Source organism: Canis lupus, chromosome 7 (genome assembly GCF_048164855.1).
Source record: "Canis lupus baileyi chromosome 7, mCanLup2.hap1, whole genome shotgun sequence".
In the NCBI taxonomy this organism is placed as follows: domain Eukaryota; kingdom Metazoa; phylum Chordata; class Mammalia; order Carnivora; family Canidae; genus Canis; species Canis lupus.
This window is the reverse complement of record NC_132844.1, coordinates 70609081-70630151: the sequence shown is the minus strand read 5'-3', so window position 1 is coordinate 70630151 and position 21071 is coordinate 70609081. Positions and strand designations below refer to the sequence as shown.

The window sequence follows — 21071 nt, the reverse complement described above, 5'->3', positions numbered from 1 at the left end:
TTATTATTTATTTTAATGTTTCAAGTTTTTATTTAAATTCCAACTAATTAACATATAGTCCAATATTAGTTTCAGGAATAGAATTTAATGATTCGTCACTTACATATAACACTTAGTGCTCATCACAACAAATACACTACTTAAAACCCATCACCCATTTAGCCCAATGCCATGTCGACCTCTTCTCAAGCAACCCCCATTTTTCCCTTAAGAGTCCCTTTTATGGTGTGCCTCTCTTCTTTGTTTTCATTTCCTTACATTCATCTGCTTTCTTTCTTAGATTCCACATATCAGTGAAATCAGGTACATTTTTTATATTCATTCATCAATTGATGGATGCTTGGGCTTTTTCCATAATTTGGCTCTTGATGATAATGTGCTATAAAACATTGGGGTACATGTGCCCCTTAAAATCAGTATTTTTTTTTTTTTTAGTATTTTTGTATCCTTTGGGTAAATAACTACTAGTGTAATTACTAGGTTACAGCATAGTTCTATTTTTAACTTTTTGAGGAACACCCATCTATTTTTTTAAATTTTTATTTATTTATGATAGTCACACAGAGAGAGAAAGAGAGAGGCAGAGACACAGGCAGAGGGAGAAGCAGGCTCCATGCACCGGGAGCCCGACGTGGGATTCCATCCCAGGTCTCCAGGATCGCGCCCTGGGCCAAAGGCAGGCACCAAACCGCTGCGCCACCCAGGGATCCCAAGGAACACCCATCTAGACTGTCTGCAACAGTTTTTATTCCCATGAACAGCATAAGAGAGTTCTCTTTTCCCTGCATTCTTGTGAAATTTGATATTTCCTGTATTGTTAATTATAGACATTCTGACAATGTGAGGTGGTATCTCACCATAGTTTTGATTTGTATTTCTCTGATGATAATTAATCTTTAGCATCTTTTCACGTGTCTTTTTGCCATGTGTCACCTGCATGTTGGCAGAGGAATAGTATACATCAAGGAGAGGGGTGGTAATGGAGGGCATACAGATTAAAATGCAGGAAATGTTACAGACACCCAAGAAACCTATCATTTTGAAGGAGATCAAAAGTAATGGAATATCAAAAATTAATATTTTTCCCTGTAGTCATAGTGAAAAAACAAAAGTACAAATGGAAAGATCAATGTACAAATGGTGGGAGATAACCACAAAGAAAATTTGAATTGGCTGAAAAATTTATTTTAAATTAACCCTATAAGATTTCAGGTGAACACTCAGAGAGGCATACAACAGGGGTGCAGAGATCACTGCTTTCTAGAGATATTCACTGGTAAATAAAGGATAGGAGAATAGAGTTAATTTAATGAATTGACAAAAATTTTAGGAGTTTAGTTCTGGTTGTTTAATTTATAAAAATATTCTTCTTCCTTTTCACAGTGTTTTGGTTCCTATTTATCCAGTTTGTTAGCTTTAGAGTGGCCATTAGCTGCTTTAAATATATTTGTTAAATCTCAGTATTGCAGTAGCTACATCATATAAAGTTCCCACAAATACTGTAAAAGGGGATACTGAAATATTGTTCACATAAATAATGTGAGGTCATGTTTTGGGGTGCCTCTATTCACATTTTTGTCCACTGATTAATTCACAGCCTTATTTTATTTGACTATGTTAACTCATGGCTGAATGAAGATCATCTTAACTAAATAACATGGTTGCAAAATCCAGGAAGCCAAATGAACAGGGTTCTCAGAAAGATTCTGTTTCTCACCAGAGTTATACTATGCCTTCCTCCTATGTGAGAGAAACCATATAGACACATATATATGAGAAAGGTTTTCTAAACATTAGAAATGAGATATGATTAAAGCCCTATATCTGCTAATGATTGTTTTTGCAAAATGGCCAAGTCATGTCCATTCCCTATTTAAGGAATCACATGAAATCCATTCCATTGAATAAATATCATTGAATACCATGTGATATGTAGGGACATGAAGATTTAAATAATTCTTGTGGTGAGATACTGAAATTGGTGTAGAAATATCTTAGAACATAACCTTAGACTTCAGAGATATAGTATCAATGAGATTAATTGGATGAAAAATGCTTGCATGGGGCACATGGGTAGCTCAGTCAATTAAGCATCTAGTTCTTGATTTTGGAGGTCATGATATTAGGGTCCTGGGATTGAGCCCCACATCAGAATCCACGCTCAGTGTGGGGTCTGTTTGAGGATTCTCTCTCTCGCTCTTCCTCTGCCCCTCTCTCCTCTCTCTCTGATAAATAATTTTTAAAAATGTATGTATAAAGATCCCCAAAAACAATTTATTGAATTACTAATTGAACTGATAAAAGTGCAAGTGAAAGAAGAGTAATAAGTATGGTTGAGTGAGAAAATACCCAGTTATAGTCATGTAAAAATATTTATATAGGTCTGATCACTTGATAATATGGTCAAGGGGAGTTCAATAGCAAGTCTCAGGGTTATACATGAATACAGTATGTTCAGAGTGTTTAAAAGGCCAATGGAAGAAAAAAAAACTTAACTCAGAAACTTTGGAATCTGATCCTTTCAGATTTAGGATATTTTCATATTCACAGTACAGGGCACTCCAATTCAAATAACATGTGGGAAAATCAAAGTGAAATGGTGTTTTCTAGAATATATCTTGTATTCAAACAAGCACATTCTTCTTAACCTAGTCCTTTGCATCTCACAAACCTTAAAATGAAATTATAATAAGTATCTGGAAGATAGAAGACGAAGAATATATGGCAAATAAAGGAAAGGAAAGGAAACTGGTGGAGAGAGAGAATGATTAGGGACATTAATATTGGAGAATTTCAGGAAGCACAAATAAAGTGGAGAATAATTGAAAATTCAAGAAAATGAAGAGCAAAGATGGGGTGGGTAATGAGTTAAAGAATTAGAAAATGCCAAGAAAAAAATCATTTCTATACAATACATTACCAAAGGAATGTGAGTCTGAAAAAATTTACCAATTTTTCCATGAAGTTCTCCTGAAAGAGAAATGGAGAAAACTTTTAAATGTAAAGGCAAATAAACATGGAAAAGTCAGATGATTGGAAAACTGCCAATGCAGTGCAACAATCATTGCAATAAAATGGACCACCAAAGGAATAAGAATCTGAAAATAATTACCAATTTCTTCCAGAAGTGCTCCTGAAAAATAAAATGGAGAAAATTTTGTAAATTTGAAAGAGAATAAATATGGAAAAGTCAGATGATTGGAAAACTTCCAATGCAGTGCAACAATCATTGCAATAAAATGGACCACCAAAGGAATATGAGTCTGAAAATAATTACCAATTTCTTCCAGAAGTGCTCCTGAAAAATAAAATGGAGAAAATTTTGTAAATGTGAAAGGGAATAAATATGGAAAAGTAAGATGAGTTGAAAATTGCCAATGCAACATAAATTTTTAGGATGAACATAATGAGAAAAAAGTAAACAAAAAGCACACAAAAAACCTGAAAAATTTGCAAGAGAGCACATGCTTATCCTCATAAAGGAGGAAAATGAGTGAATTTTCTGAAATAAGTAAGTACTATACAAATGTTGAAGTGTCAGGCCACCTAGAATATTATCCCACACTTATGTCCTTATAGATGGTTTTAGGTTTTTAGGGAATTCAAGGTTTGGACCAAAATATGTATTTAATAAAATAAGATAATTTTATAAAATATTTTACTGGTAGTGGTCTTTTAAAATTAATTTTATAATTTTGTCAATTACTTTGACAAGTATACATAAGCAAGTTGTCATTAAGTGAAAACAAAACTTGTATAAATAGTAATCAACCTATAAATCCTGGAAAAGTCTTTTTTGTGGATATTAAAATCATCGAGAAATGAATGGCTGTAATGTGTGGACACAGATTTTTCTGTAAGTCTTATGGTTTCTAATTCTTTGAGTTTAACAAGTGTGCTATAACTTAATTGTCAATATATAGAACTTTTAAAACAAGCTTTGGTAAACACTGAATTTTTAGTGTTGAACTCAGAAGAAATGGAAAGAATTGAGTGACATTGCTTTGCTCTAACCCATTTTCTCCCCCATTCTAACATATATTGCTAAGCACCAATTGCTTAGCACCTGTATCTCTTATAAACAAAGGAGAAATAAGTGGACTAAAATTGATGCTGAAATTGATTTGAGGGAAATAAAATATGTGTTAATGGTAATATAAGAATTCTATAAATATCCTGAGTGCTATAGAAATACCTTCATGTATTTTTAAGTTGAGCATAGTGTATATAAAATAAAATAAAACAGTGAGTGTTGAGAAAAGCTCTCTCGTGTACAAAATCCTTCAACCTCTACTGTTTTTGGTGTTAATTCCTCTGCCTGACTCTTTTCCCATCTTTCTTGCATTGTTTGGATCCTCACTTCACCTATAAATCCTTATCTCTATCTCCCAGTTTTAGATATTCTTAAATTATATACCTCCTGGTCTAATTTTCCTCATAAGAAAAACAGGGTTGTTATCACCTCTATCCATTGGTGGAAAGAAAATCTAACTATTTCTAAACCAAATAACTTAAAAAGAAGGAAAATAAAGCATTACGTGATGAGAATTCAGTTCAAAACTAATGACCTAACCTTACGTTGGGTGATATATATCTGACAAACAAAAGTACTATCATTTACACATGCCTTATAAATAAAATTTACCTAGCAGAAGTGATTTGCCTACATAAATCAAAGGGTAAAAACATATGGAAGTAATAATGAGGGAAGTTGAAGTATAAAACAAAACTGCAAACTTTAGCTGGAAAGATAAAATAATGAAGGAAGATCAAGAAAAATATGTGTATCTTGGAGTTGATCAAGATGATGATGGAGAGTTGAAGACAAAGGTACAAGAATTAGATAAAACAAAGACATACACAGAATAATAAGTTAATTAAATTTGCTTTTTACCTACTTATCTAAACACAGAAGATGAACCAATTCATGCAAAAAGAAAGACTAATATTAGGAAGGGAGGAGGGAAAAACTTGAAACACTTCTATGGTTTCCTTCTGGTGCAAACTGACTGACATTTTTGAGAACTGGAAACATTAAGCTCCAAAGGCATTTTCGCCAACAATAGGTAATTTTAGTTTATCATTCTCACTCCTTTAAAAAGTACATTTAGCACTTATTTTAAGAAAATTTGACCCAGGGATCCCTGGGTGGTTCAGCAGTTTAGCGCCTGCCTTCAGCCCAGGGCGTGATCCTGGAGTCCTGGGATCCAGTCCCACATTGGGCTCCCTGTATGGAGCCTGCTTCTCCATCTGCTTCTTTCTCTCTTTGATTTATGTAGGTAAATCACTTCTGTGAGGTAAATTTTTTTAGTAATGCATGTGTGAATGATAGTATTTTTGTTTGGCAGATATATATTACCCCAACGTAAGGTTAGGCCATTAGTTTTGAACTCTCATGAATAAATAAATAAAATCTTAAAAAAAAAAAAAAAAAAGGAAAGAAGACCCAGTGAAATGGTACATAGGACTTTCTCTGGGATAGCCAGTGCCGAATTATTCATTTTGCATTGGCCTTGTACCATTTTGAATATAAAGCACAACATATATATGTGAGATAGGTTTTCCAAAAGTGTTAAGTAAGCATGCAATAATGACACTTAGCCACCAATAATTGTATCTTTAGGATTATTCATAACATCTTTGCTATATAAATTCAGATGATATCTTACATTCTAATCCTTGTGAAAACATAAATAAAATGGGAAAAATATATAGGTAAGAAGAGATATTAAACTTTATGACTATTTTAGGGTCTTATTAGAGAATTTGGTAGGAACATTGGATAGTAGATTCTCATGTCACTCACATTAAAAAAAATCAGATTTAGAAATATCAATGAAATTTCCTTGAGAAACAAAACTCCTGTACAAAGATTCAAAAGGATGGCGCTTGCAAAATTAATCCCTGGGTAAATTAAAATGTAAAGAAAAAGTGTAATTATAATGGCTGGAAAGAAAAAAACCAGGCAAAATTATCTAAAAGTACTTACACACATGAGAACACTTGACTAATGATTAATGGCAATAAAAGAGTTGACTAATGATTAATGGCAATAAAAGAGTGAGCCTCAGTCTCACACTTGACAGTGAATAACGTCAGAATTTACAGAAGGAAAAGGGATCAACGATTTAACTCAGTAACTTTGGAGTGCTCGTCCATCTCTTAAAGATGGAGGAAGTATCATTTGTATAGTAATGAGCACCCCTCTCTGGAATACATGATAAAGGACTTAAGTAAAGTATTGTCAATAAATGTAATTGAACGAAAACCATGTGGTTGTTGGATAAATTCCTTTATTTCACCAACTTCATAATTTTTACACACTGACAAGGCATAGAATGAAAGAAAGAGAGATATAGGAAAAGATGGAAAAGACAGGAAAACAGAAGCAAAGGAAACCTAATATGGGAAAAGTGCAGAAACCAAACAATGGGGAGGGAAAGCAGACATTCAAGAGAAGGGGAAGCAAAGGGATGGCATGCAAGTGAAAAGGCAAGAAATGCCAGTGATGAGAGGCATCATAGTGCAGGACTAAAGGGTTGTCAGAATATTTACCATTACTTTTCTCAAGTTCTGAAAAACAAAACAAAAAATTAATGTTTTATTAACATAAATATCAAAGTAAACATAAATGAAGAAAATTAAAATTTGTTAAAAATTAAGAATGTAAAGTAAAAACTAACAGGATGCTGCACACAGGCACACACGCACACAGACACACAGTCATCACCTTGCTAGCAGGAGAACTCATTTTGACTTACATAATGTTCTCCAGAAACTAAAAAAAGGCAGAGGAAAGAGTGATGATTTTAGTGAATTATACAGTTAATGAGGAATATTATTTCTAGTGGTTACATTTTATGGATTTTTTTTATAATGTTATTATTCTTTCTTACTCTAACATGTTCTTTAACTCTATATATACCTTTCTGTATTTGTAGATAACACATGCACACACATATATATAAACATATGTTCTTTCTCTATATATGTGTATCCATACAAATGTAATCTCACCAATTACATGTCTATTCATATGAACATATGTTGTACATATATACATATATATGTACATATATATACAGCTACATAGTAACAAGTAGTACTCTTTTGTCAACTCTTGGTATATGATTTTGTAATTCATCGCAAGAAATTAGAAAGAAGGGACACCTGGGTGACTACAGTTGGTTAAGCGTCTGCCTCAGGCTCAGGTCAGGATCCCAGGGTTCTGGGATCAATCCCTGTGTCAGGTGCTCTGCTCAACAGGGACCTTGTTTCTCCTTCTCCTCCCCACTTGGGGGCTTTCTAGCTATTTCTGACTCTCTCTCAAATCAATCAATCTTTAAAAAAATAAGTTAGAAAGTGAATAATTCCAATGAATACATACAAATCTTTTTTCAGCTCTGGTCACTTTCACTTTTTTACTTCAGAAAATATTGTAAGAGTATCCAATTGAATTATCAGTTAATCCTCACAAATAATTATTTGATACAAATAATCACTAAAGAAGTTTGAGTATTTAACCAGAAAAAATGTTAAAGGTAAATGGTATTGTCATAATTTTATTCTTCCTTCCTCCCTCACTTCATCCTTCTGTTCTTCCCTTTCTACTTTCTTTTCAATTACTTATTCTCAATTATTTCTGTGTCTCCAAGCTTTACTTTCCCCATGTCATGATGGTGACCATTATCATATTGAAGTAAACTAATGAAAAGAGAAAATAAAAATAAAATAAAATAAAATAAAAAATTAAAGAAAATAAGAGAGAAAATTGATAGGAAAGGAATGAGAGTGAAGAAAGAAAAAGAAGGGAGAAAATTAATTGAAGAAGCAGAAATAGGGCAGCCCAGGTGACTCAGAGGTTTAGCACCTGCCTTCAGCCCAGGGTGTGATCCTGGAGACCCGGGAGACCTGGGATCGAGTCCCATGTCAGGTTCCCTGCATGGAGCATGCTTCTCCCTCTGCCTGTGTCTCTGCCTCTCTCTCTCTCTCTCTCTCTCTCTGTGTGTGTGTGTGTGTGTCTCATGAATAAATAAAGTAAATCTTTAAAAAAAAGCAGAAATATTTGTAAAACAGCTGTGTTATTTTCACTTTGGAAGAAACCATCCACATTATGGAGATTTAAAAAATCTAAGGAGAAATAAACAAGAATGATGCAGATGTCAGTGCTCTCTTTCATCAATGGATACATCATCTAGATGTAAAATCAACAAAGAAACATTGGGCTTGAGCTACACTTTATATCAAACAGACTTAAGAGACATATATAGATCATCCCATTCAATAGTACCAAATGCACATCCTTCTCCAGTGCACAAGAGACATTCTTCAGGATAGATCATATGTTAGGTTATAAAACAAGTCTTGACAAATTTATGAAAATTGATAGCATATCAAGTATATTTTTTATCACAATGATATGAAACTACAGATCAATAACTGGAGGAAAGTTAACAAATTCACAAATACAAAGAGAGTAGGCAACGTGTCCTGAAAACTCAATTGGTCAAAGAGGACTAAAGAAAACTCACAGAATTTCTTGAGATATTCTCAAAAATGGTGAGAAAAGGGAATCACAGCATATGGAAACATAAGGGAAATAGCAAAAGCCAGTCCTAAGAGGAAAATTTAGTGATCAGTGCCTACATTAAGAAAGAAGAAAGATCTTAAATAAACAACTTAACTTGAAACTTCAAGGAAATGCAATAATAAACTAAACCCAAAGTTAGTAAAGGAAGGAAATAATAAAAAATCATACCAGATATAAATGTAATAAAAGCAAGAAAAACAACAGAAAATATCAATGAAACTAAGAGTTGGTTTTTTGGGAAAGATAAGCAAAATTGACAGATGTTACACTATCTTAAAAAATGGGAGACTTAAATGAATAAAATTGTAAATGAAAGAGAAGACTTCACAACTGATACAACAGAAATGCAAAAGATCATGAGATCACTATGAAAAACAAATTGGATAACTTAGAAGAAATGAATAAATTCCTACAAACATACATATGAAGACTGAAAAATGAAGAAATAGAAAGTCTGAACTGACCAATAATGAGTAAAGAGATTGCATCACTATTCAAAGCCCTCTCATAAAGAACAGCCCAAGACCTAATAATTTTACAGATGAACTTTACCAAATGTTAAGCTAAAAATTAATGTCAATCCTTCTCAACTCCTCTAAAAAATTGAGGAAGTGAGGACAATTGCAATTTTATTTTTCAAAGCCAGCATTATCTTCATATAAAGGCAGAAAAGGACACTATAAGAAAATTCTAGGTCGATATCCCTGATGAACATAAATACAAAAATCCTCAACAAAACTAGCAAACTGAACTCAACAGCATATAATAAAAGTCAGAAACCATGATCAAATGGGTTTTACCCTGGGATGAAGGGAGATCAGCATATGCAACTCAATAAGCATAATATACCACGTTAACAAAAATAAGTATAAAAATCAGGTAATCATCTCAATAGATGCAAAGAAAAATACATGACAAAATCCAACACCTCTTCATGATAAAAACTCTCAACAAGTTAGGTACATAAAAATGTACCTCGGTTTTATAAGGGCCATAAATGAGAAACACACAGCTAAACTCATACTCACAGGTGAAAAGCTAAGAGCTTTTCCTATGAGATCAGGAACAACAGAAGGATGCCTTTAGTCACCACTTCTTTTGAATATAATACGGGAAGTCCCAGCTAGGCAAGAAAAAAAAGTCATCAAAACCTGAAAGGAAAAAATAAAACATTCTGTTTGCAGATGGCTTGATATGATATGTAGAAAAACTCAAAGACCAACTAAAAATGTTTAGAACTAGTAAATTCAATAAATTTGCAGGATGTAAAGTAAACATATAAAAATCTGTCGTGTTTCTATACACTAACAGTGAACTATTTAAATAAGAAATTAAGAAAACTAATGTCTTTACAGTAGTATCAAAAAGAATAAAATATCTAAGAGTAAATTTCACTAAGGAAGTTATAGATGTTTTACTGAAAACCATAAGAAATTGTTGAAAAGATTTAAGTAGACACAAATGAGAAAATATCATGTTCATGGATTGGAAAATTTAATATTATTAAAAAGTACATATTACTTAAAGCAATCTATGGATATGATGCAATCCCTATCAAAATTCCAATTTCTTTTCTATTTCTATGAAAAAAATCCTAAAATTCATATGGAACAACAAAAAAACTGAATAGCTAAAGATATGTTGAGCAAAACCAAAAATGAAAACAAAACAAACAGAAAACCTAACAAGAGGCATCACACAACATGAGTACAAAATATACTGCAAAAGTATAGTAATGAGCGGCCTGCTTTCCCGCCACGGTGGATGCAGTGGCCGCAGCCCAGGAGCAGCTGGCTTCCCGCGCGGTGGCGGAGGACGCTGGCGGCGCCTGGGAGAGGAGTTGACGATAACTTTCAAATCATCCTGAAAACCTACGAATTCGGCCTGAGATTTAAAGAGAGACCAGCTGGAATGTTACAGTGAGAAGAGTTCGCGCTTCTATCAAGGAGGGAAGACAGAAAAAAATAAAGAAGTAAAAAAGCATCCAAGGGGGAGGGGCCCTGCGAGGAGCAGGGCTAAGGCCGGCGGTGAGAGCCTCCAGGACAGGGGAGCCCCGGGAGGGAAAGCCGCTGGGGCTCCCAGGAGGGCGGGGATGCCCTCAGGCTCCCAGGGGCACTAACAGAGCACCTGCGCCCCAGGGAGAGCGCGCCACACCCCACGGCCGAGCTCCCTAAAGGGCTGGAGGGCGCGCCCGGTGGGGCCCCGGGAGCAGCTCAGGCAGCGGCTCAGGCGGCGGCTGCGTGCGGAGCGGGCTGCGCGGCCCCGGGAGCGGGATTCCAGCGGCGCCGGCGCCCGTCGGGGACCGCAGGGCACCGGGGGACACAGCCCAAGATCCAGCGCTGCCCCCGGGACGGGCGGAGGTCGAGAGGACACAAGGCAGCAAGGACGCTCCTGCTGCAGGGGGCCGGAGCTGTGCAGATCACCGCCACCACCCCACCCCGCCCCCGCCCCGGAGCATCCAAGCCCCTGCGGACTGGGAGCTGGTGTAATTACTAAGGGAGCTGACTCCAGAGTTGGAGAGCTGGCTGCCGACACTGTTGTTCCTCCTGGTGTCACCTTGTACCTGGGACTGAGCAGAGGCCTCATAGGGATAAAGAGCTCCAACTGAGCCGTGCATCTGGCAGGGGGCTGGGAAACTCCCCCAGGTGCACAACCTGAGAATCTGCACAGCAGGCCCCTCCCCCAGAAGAGCAGCTGGAAGGACAGGGAAAAAGCAAGTTATTGACCAAGCAGCACTGGAAAGTTCCAGGGGAAGTCGAGGGATTTACAGTATATAGAATCAGAGGATACTCCCCCTTGTTTTTTGCTTTCTGTTCCCCCCCTCAACCCCCTTTTATTTTCTTTCTCTCTTTTTCTCCTTTTTCCAGTACAACTTATTTTTGGCCACTCTGCCCTGAGCAAAATGACTAGAAGGAAAAACTCACCACAAAAGAAAGAATCAGAAACAGTACTCTCTCCCACAGAGTTACACAGTTTGGATTACAATTCAATGTCAGAAAGCCAATTCAGAAGCACAATTATAAAGCTACTGGTGGCTCTAGAAAAAAGCATAAAGGATTCAAGAGACTTCATGACTGCAGAATTTAGATCTAATAAGGCTGAAATCAAAAATCAATTAAATGAGATGAAATCCAAACTGGAGGTCCTAATGAGGAGAGTTAACGAGGTAGAAGAACCGTGAGTGACAGAAGACAAGTTGATGGCAAGGAAGGAAGCTGAGGAAAAAAGAGAAAAAAGATCATGAGGATAGGTTAAGGGAAAGGGACAGCCTCAGAAGGAAAAATCTACATTTAATTGGGGTTCCAGAGGGTGCCGAAAGAGACAGAGGTCCAGAAACTGTATTTGAACAAATCATAGCTGAGAACTTCCCTAACTTGGGAAGGGAAACAGGGATTCAGATCCAGGAGATAGAGAGATCACCCCTAAAATCAATAAAAACCGATCAACACCTCGACATATATATATTTTTAATTTTTTTATTGGAGTTCAATTTGACAACATATAGCATAACACTCAGTGCTCATCACGCCAAGTGCCCCCCTTAGTGCCCATCACCCAGTAACACCTCGACATTTAATAGTGAAACTTGCAAATTCCAAAGATAAAGAAAAGATCCTTAAAGCGGGAAGAGACAAGAGATCCCTAACCTTTATGGGGAGAAGTATTAGATTAACAGCAGACCTCTCCACAGAGACCTGGCAGGCCAGAAAGGGCTGGCAGGATATATTCAGGATCCTAAATGAGAAGAACCTGCAGCCAATAATACTTTATCCAGCAAGGCTCTCATTCAGAATAGAAGGAGAGATAAACAGCTTCCAAGAAAGGCAGAAACTGAAAGAATATGTGACCACCAAACCAGCTCTGCAAGAAATATTAAGGGGGACTCTGTAAAAGAGGAAGTCCAAGGAAGCAATCCACAAAAACAGGGACTGAATAGGTATCATGATGACAATAAATTCATATCTTTCAATAGTTACTCTGAACGTGAATGGGCTTAATGACCCCATCAAAAGACGCAGGGTTTCAGACTGGATAAAAAAGCAAGACCCATCTATTTGCTGTCTACAAGAGACGCATTTTAGATGTAAGGACACCTACAGCCTGAAAATAAAAGGTTGGAGAACCATTTGCCATTCAAATGGTCCTCAAAAGAAAGCAGAGGTAGCCATCCTTACTTATATCAGATAAGTTAAAGTTTATCCCAAAGACTGTAGTAAGTGATGAAGAGAGACACTATATCATACTTAAAGGATTTATCCAACAAGAGGACCTAACAATCATGAATATTTATGCCCCGAATATGGGAGCTGCCAAGTATATCAATCAATTACTAACCAAAGTTAAGACATACTTAGATAATAATACACTTATAGTTGCTGACTTAAACACAATACTTTCTACAATCAACAGATATTCTAAGCACAACATCCTCAAGGAAATAAGAGCTTTAAATGATACGTTGGACCAGATGGATTTCACAGATATTTACAGACCTTTACATCGAAACACAACTGAATACACATTCTTCTCAGGTGCACATGGAACTTTCTCCAGAATAGACCACATACTGGGTCATAAATCAGGTCTTAACTGATACCAAAATATTGGGATCATCCCCTGCATATTTTCAGACCATAATGCTTTGAAACTAGAACTAAACCACAAGAAGAAGTTTGGAAGGATTTCAAACACATGGAGGTTAAGGACCATCCTGCTAAAAGATGAAAGGGTCAACCAGGAAATTAAGGAAGAATTAAAAAGATTCATGGAAACTAATGAGAATGAAGATACAACCATTCAAAATTGTTGGGATACAACAAAAGCAGTCCTGAGGGGAAAATACATCGCAATACAAGCATCCATCCAAAAACTGGAAAGAACTCAAATACAAAAGCTAACCTTGCACCTAAAGGAGCTAGAGAAAAAACAGCAAATAGATCCTACACCCAGCAGAAGAAGAGAGTTAATAAAGATTCTAGTAGAACTCAACGAAATCAAGACCAGAAGAACTGTGGAACAAATCAACAAAACCAGGAGTTGGTTCTTTGAAAGAATTAATAAGATAGATAAACCATTAGCCAGCCTAAAAAGAAGAGAGAGAAGACTCAAATTAATAAAATCATGAATGAGAAAGAAGAGATCACCACCAATACCAAGGAAATACAAACGATTTTAAAAGCTTACTATGAGCAGCTATATGCCAATAAATTAGGCAATCTAGAAGAAATGGATGCGTTTCTGGAAAATCACAAACTACCAAAACTGGAACAGGAAGAAATAGAAAACCTGAACAGGCTGATAACCAGGGAAGAAATTGAAGCAATCATCAATAACCTCCCAAGACACCGAAGTCCAGGGCCTGATGGCTTCCCAGGGGAATTCTATCAAATGTTTAAAGAAGAAACCAGAATTATTCTACTAAAGCTGTTTGGAAAGATAGAAAGAGATGGAGTACTTCCAAACTCATTTTATGAGGCCAGCATCACCTTAATTCCAAAACCAGACAAAGACCCCACCAAAAAGGAGAATTATAGACCAATATCCCTGATGAACACAGATGCAAAAATTCTCAACAAGATACTAGCTAATAAAATCCTACAGTACATTAAGAAGATTATTCACCATGACCAAGTGGGATTTATCCCCGGGATACAGGGCTGGTTCAACACTCGTAAAGCCAACAATGTGTTTGATCATATCACCAAGAGAAAAAACAAGAACCATAGGATCCTCTCCATAGATGCAAAGAAAACATTTGACAAAATACAGCATCCATTCCTGAGCAACACTCTTCAGAGTGTAGGGATAGAGGGAACATTCCTCAGCATCTTAAAAGCCATCTACGAAAAGCCCACAGCAAATATCATTCTCAATGGGGAAAGCACTGGGAGCCTTTCCCCTAAGATCAGGAATAAGATACGGATGTCCCCTCTCACCACTGCTATTTTACATAGTACTAGAAGTCCTAGCCTCGGCAATCAGGCAACAAAAAGCAATAAAAGGCATTCATATTGGCAAAAGGAAGCTAAACTCTCCCTCTTCGCAGATGACATGATACTGTACATAGAGTACCCCACGATTGCTAGAACTCATAGAGTAATTCGGCAGTGTGGCAGGATACAAAATCAGTGCCCAGAAATCAGTGGAATTTCTATACACTAACAATGATACTGAAGAAAGAGAAATTAAGGAGTCAATCCCATTTACATTTGCACCCCAATGCATAAGATACTTAGGAATAAACCTAACCAAAGAGGTTAAGGATCTATACCCTGAAAACTACAGAACACTTCTGAAAGAAATTGAGGTAGACACAAAGAGATGGAAAAATATTCCATGCTCATGCATTGGAAGAATTAATGTTGTGAAAATGTCAATGTTACCCAGGGCAATTTACACATTTAATGCAATCCCTATCAAAATGCCATGGACTTTCTTCAGAGAGTTGGAACAAATCATCTTAAGATTTGTGTGGAATCAGAAAAGACCCCGAATAGCCAGGGGAATATTGAAAAAGAAAACCATAGCTGGGGGCACCACAAAGCCAAATTTCAGGTTGTACTACAAAGCTGTGGTCAAGACATTGTGGTACTGGCACAAAAACCGACACATAGATCAATGGAACAGAATAGAGAATCCAGAAGTGGACCCTCAAGTTTATGGTCAACTAATATTCGACAAAGCAGGAAAGACTATCCACTGGAAAAAGAACAGTCTCTTCAATAAATGATGCTGGGAAAATTGGACAGCCACGTGCAGAAGAATGAAACTGGACCATTCTCTTACACCATACACAAAGATAAACTCAAAATGGATGAACGATCTAAATGTGAGACAAGATTCCATCAAAATCCTAGAGACAACACAGGCAACACCCTTTTTGAACTTGGCCACAGCAATTTCAAGATACATCCAGAAGTCAAGGGAAACAAAAACAAAAGTGAACTATTGAGACTTCATCAAGATAAAAAGCTTCTGCACAGCAAAGGAAACAGTCCACAAAAGAAAAAAAAAAGAAAAAAAAGAAACAGTCCCCAAAACTAAAAGACAACGTACAGAAAGGGAGAAGATATTTGCAAATGACCTATCAGATCCAAGATCTATAAAGAACTTACGAAACTCAACAGCAAAGAAACAAAAATCCAATCATGAAAAGGGCAAAAAACATGAACAGAAATTTTACAGAGGAAGACATAGACATGGCCAACAAGCACATGATAAAATGCTCTGCATCACTTGCCATCAGGGAAATACAAATCAAAACACAATGAGATACCATCTCACACCAGTGAGAATGGCAAAAATTAACAAGACGGGAAACAACCAATGTTGGAGAGGATGTGGAGAAAGGGGAACCCTCTTGCACTGTTGGTGGGAATGTGAACTGGTGCAGCCACTCTGGAAAACTGTGTGGCGGTTCCTCAAATAGTTAAAAATAGATCTGCCCTACGACCCAGCAGTTGCACTGCTGGGGATTTACCCTAAAGATACAGATGCGGTGAAACGCCGGGACACCTGCACCCCGATGTTTATAGCAGCAATGTCCACAATAGCCAAACTGTGGTGGGAGCCTTGGTGTCCATCAAAAGATGAATGGATAAAGAAGATGTGGTCTATGTGTACAATGGAATATTACTCAGCCATTAGAAACGACGAATGAATACCCATCATTTGCTTCAACGTGGATGGAACTGGAGGGTATTATGCTGAGTGAAGTAAGTCAATCGGAGAAGGACAAGCAGTGTATGTTCTCATTCATTTGGGGAATATAAATAATAATGAAAGGGAATATAAGGGAAGGGAGAATAAATGTGTGGGAAATATCAGAAAGGGAGACAGAACATAAAGACTCCTAACTCTGGGAAACGAACTAGGGGTGGTGGAAGGGGAAGAGGGCGGGGGATGGGGGTGAATGGGTGATGGGCACTGAGGGGGACACTTGACGGGATGAGCACTGGGTGTTATTCTGTATGTTGGTAAATTGAACGCCAATAAAAATTAATTTATTAAAAAAAAAAAGAAACGACAAATACCCACCATTTGCTTCGACATGGATTGACCTGGAGGGTATTATGCTGAGTGAAATAAGTCAATCAGAAAAAGACAAACATTATATGGTCTCATTCATTTGGAGAATATAAAAATTAGTGAAAGGAAATAAAGGGAAAAGAGAGAAAATGAGTGAAAATATCAGTGAGGGTGACAAAACATGTGAGACACCAAACATGGGAAATGAACAAGGGATAGTAGAAGGGGGTGTGGGCGGGGCGTTGGAGTGATTGGGTGATGGGCACTGAGGGGGGCACTTAGTGGGATGAGCACTGGTATTATGCTATATGTTGGCAAATTGAACTCCAATAAAAAAAAATTTTTTTTAAGTATAGTAATGAAAACTGCATGGTACTAAGATAAAACAGATATAGACCAATGGAACAGAATGGAAAGCCCCAAAATAAATCCACACTTTTACAATAAATTGACTTTGAAGAAAAATGTGTCAAAACATACAATGGGGAAGGATAGTGCCTTTTGTGTTGCAAAAACTCTATATCTTCATGCAGAAAATAAACTTCAACCTTTTCTTGTACCATAGAAACCAACTTGAAGTAGAATAAAGACTTAAACAGAAGACCTGAAACTGTAAAGCTACCATAAGAAAATGTAGGGGAAACTCTTCTTGGCATTGGTATCAGCAACGAATTTTTGGATATGACCTCCAAAGCACAGACAAAGTAACAAACATAGACAAGTGGCATTGTACCAACTAAAAAGCTTTTTCATAGTAAAGCAAACAATCAATAGACTAAAAATTAACAATTTATCCACATTCTTACCAACAGTTGTTACCTTATGTTGGTGGGATTATAAGCTGGTACAGCCATAAAAAAAAGAGTATAGAAGATCCTCAAAAATTTAAATTAAGAGATAAGGAAGATGACATAGTAGGAGGACCCTGAACTTACCTCATCCGATGACATACCCAGGTAACATCTACATGTATGCAACTCTGAGAATGACCTGGGAACTGGCTGAACAGATCATGGAGACAAAGCCACATCCAGAAAAGTTAAAAAGGTTGAAAGATCTGGCTAGGAACCAAATCCCCAGCCTGACCAACCGTAAACTAAAGGAACATCAGAAGGCACAGAAAACTGAGATTACACCTCACACTGGGTACCCATGGCCCTGGGGACCCATACTGGGAAGATGAGTCCCTATAATATCTGGGTTTGAAAACCAGCAAGGTTTAACTCTTGGAACTTTAAAAATCAGCAGGCTGAACCTTAGGAGAGCTGGAGTCCAATAGGAAACCAAGTTCCTGCCATCAAAGAGCAAGCATACTAAATAATTAAGCAAGAGACATAGCATAGATACAGCAGTTAGAAGGATATCTGGGATATACCTGAAGGAGATTTATTGACTAAACTTATAATGTGTCCTGCAGGGGCAGGAATCTACAGAAGATTTCTCAGGGAGCAAAAGAACCTGTGGGTATTATTTTTTCTCCTCTTTCCCCAACCTAGACAGTCAGATACTTGTGGTAGCTCCTACTAATACTCTCTCCCTTTTTAGCACCATAAGCCTCACCCTGGCATGCCATGCATGCCTACCACATGTTTTTATAAGCCATGTACCTGCAAGTCTGAAGTATTTTAAGTCCAGGCCATCGCCAGGATCATTCCTAGTGGGCTTAGTGATGCTCCTGTTGGGAAGGAGGGCAGAATACGAGACCTCTTGGGTCACAGGGCAAAAAATGATTCTAATTATTGAGATGCAATTATTGGAGTGGTGGCATGGCCTCTCAGGGGACAAATGGTTGGCAGGTGTCAAGATGCTGCCCTGGTCACTAGTATAAAAACAGAGATCCTGTGTGGGCAGTAAATCTAAGAGTCAGCCGTCTGCTATTCTTTACTATAGACTCTGAACCACTGTGTACTCACTGGAGTGCTTTTCTGGGGCAAACCAGCACCCACCACAGTGCAGCAAGACCCTCCCCTGGGGGATTAGTGCAGGTCCATGTTGCACCAGGTCCCTAAAATTTGGGGTTTTGAAACCCAGCTGCACTATTGAGATAAAGCATAAGAGTACGCTACCTGCTAAGTAAACTGGACACAGACAGGGTGAAGGTGGGGATCTGAAGGAACCTAATGACACAAAGAGGGGAGCTGATCTGCCATTTGGTGAGGGATTTCTGAAGAGTGGCAGGTGTGAAGTCCCTGTTTGGGGACAGGAGACTGTGGTAATGCCATTTCCCCCCAGCCCATCAGCACTATCATCAGAACAACTTCAGTGAGCAACATAGCATCCCCAGTGGAGTCTGGAGCTGCTTACACCATGCCTTGCCCCCCTTGCACCCTGCAGGTGCATCTCCCCTAGGGCAAGTCTGCCTGAGATTCAGCACAGCAAGCTCTCCCACAGAAGACCGGCACAAACCCCTCACATGCACCAAGTCTACTGACCTTTGGCTGCTGCAATCTTCAGGAAACAGAATCTAGCCTCTTTTAACAAGCAGACCAAAAATATCCAGTTAAAACCTGCCACACAGAGGAAAATGTCCAAACAACCCCCACAGCAGGCAAGAAGAGACTCTGCAGCAGTCTGAGCTGAGAGAAACAGCAGCCAAAACACAATAGCAGAGTGCACACTCTGAAACACCTCCTGAAGCACCAGGCTCAAAACAGTGTAGGACCTCTCAATATAGCCATTACTCTCAGGAGCAGGAATATAACAGGCTTTTATAAAATCACATAAAAAAGTGACCTAGACAAAATGACAAGATGGAGGAATTCATGCCAAAAGAAAGAATAGGAAGAAATCATAGCCAGGGATTTAATCAAAATTGATATAAGATGCCTGAACCAGAATTTAAAACAACAATCATAAGGATACTATGTGGGTTTGAAAAGTATAGAAGACACTGAAGAATCCCTTACTGCACTGCAGAGATAAAAGAGCTAAAAACTAGTCAAGCCAAAATTAAAAAAAAAAATTCTTTACCTGAGATGCAAAACTGACTAGATGCAGTAGATAGATGCAATGACAAGGATGGGTGACACAAGGGAACAAATCAGAGATATAGATGATCAAAATATGGAGAATAATGAGGCTGTAAAGAAGAGGGAAAGAAACATTGAATCATAAATGTATACTAAGGAAACTTAGTGACACCTTAAGGTATAAGAACAGTCATATCTTATGTGTCCCAGAAGAAGAAGAGTGGGAAAGGGGGCCAGTATTTAATTTGAGAAGATTATAACTGAAAACTTCTCTAATCTGGAGAAGGAAATAGACATTAAATCTGAAAGACAGAGAACTCCCATCAAATTCAACAAATACTGGCCTATACCAAGTCATATAGATAAAATTCCACACATACAAGAAAACAATCCTGAAAAAAGCAAGGAGGAAAAAGCTTTTAATCCACAGCGGGAGATAAATCATGTTTGCAGTAGGTCTGTCCACAGAAACTTGGCAGGCCAGAAGAAAGTAGCATAATATATTCAACGTGCAGAATGGGAAAAATAAGCAACAAAGAATTCTTTATCCAGCAAGGCTGTCATTCATAATAAAAGGAGAGATAAAGAGTTTCCCAGACAAGCACAAACTAAAGTTCTTGACCATGAAGCAGCCCTGCAAGAGACATTAAAGAATGCCCTTTGAGTGGGGAAAAAATAAAGAAGACCAAAAGCAAAAAAGACTGGAAAGGAACAGAGAACATCACCAAAAACACCAACTGTATAGCTAATACAGTGGCACTAAATTCATATCTATCAATAATCACTCTGAAGGTAAATGGACTCAATGCTCCAATCAAAAGGCATAGAGCATCTTAATGGATAAACACACACACACACACACACACACACACACACACACATACACACAAGACTTATCTATATGCTGTCTACAAGAAACTTACATTTTAGACCAAAAGACACCTGCAGATTGAAGGTGAGAGGACAGAAAACCATTGATCATGCTAATGGATGTTAAAAGAAAGTTGGAGTAGTCATACTTATATCAGACAAACTAGATTTTGAAACAAAGACTGTAACAAGATGAAGAAGGGGTCTATCAATCAGGAAGATGTAACAGTTATAAATCTTTATGTCCCCAAATTGGAAGCACCCAAATATAAAAATGGATCAATAAACATAAATAAATACATTGATAATAATACAATAATAGTAGAGGACTTTAACACCCTACTTACAGCAATGGACAGATTATCTCAGCAGAAAATCAACAAGGAAACAATGGCTTTGAGTGACACACTAGACCAGGTGGACTAAAGAGCTATATTCAGAACATTTCATCCTAAAGCAGCAGAATACATATTCTTTTCGAGTGCACATGGAACCTTCTCCAGAACAGATCATATACTGGGTCACAAATCAGATCTTAACTGCTGCAAAAAAGATTGAGATCATTCCATGTATATTTTCAGACCACAACACTATACCACAAATATACCACAACA

The 21071-nt window shown here is 37.5% G+C and overlaps 1 protein-coding gene across 2 annotated transcripts in view; it reads right to left on the bottom strand.

The window, feature by feature from the left end:
* The window catches only part of LOC140637268 (butyrophilin subfamily 1 member A1-like), a 73453-nt gene that overhangs the window by 7704 nt on the left and 44678 nt on the right, over positions 1 to 21071 (bottom strand). For both annotated transcript variants that reach the window (XM_072833595.1, XM_072833594.1), the window contains exons 4-7: positions 6556 to 6573; positions 3278 to 3298; positions 3113 to 3133; positions 2950 to 2970 (exon numbers count right to left, since the gene is read on the bottom strand). In XM_072833595.1, the coding sequence (XP_072689696.1) occupies positions 2950 to 2970; positions 3113 to 3133; positions 3278 to 3298; positions 6556 to 6573 (81 nt within the window). The remainder of the gene's footprint in view (positions 1 to 2949; positions 2971 to 3112; positions 3134 to 3277; positions 3299 to 6555; positions 6574 to 21071) is intronic.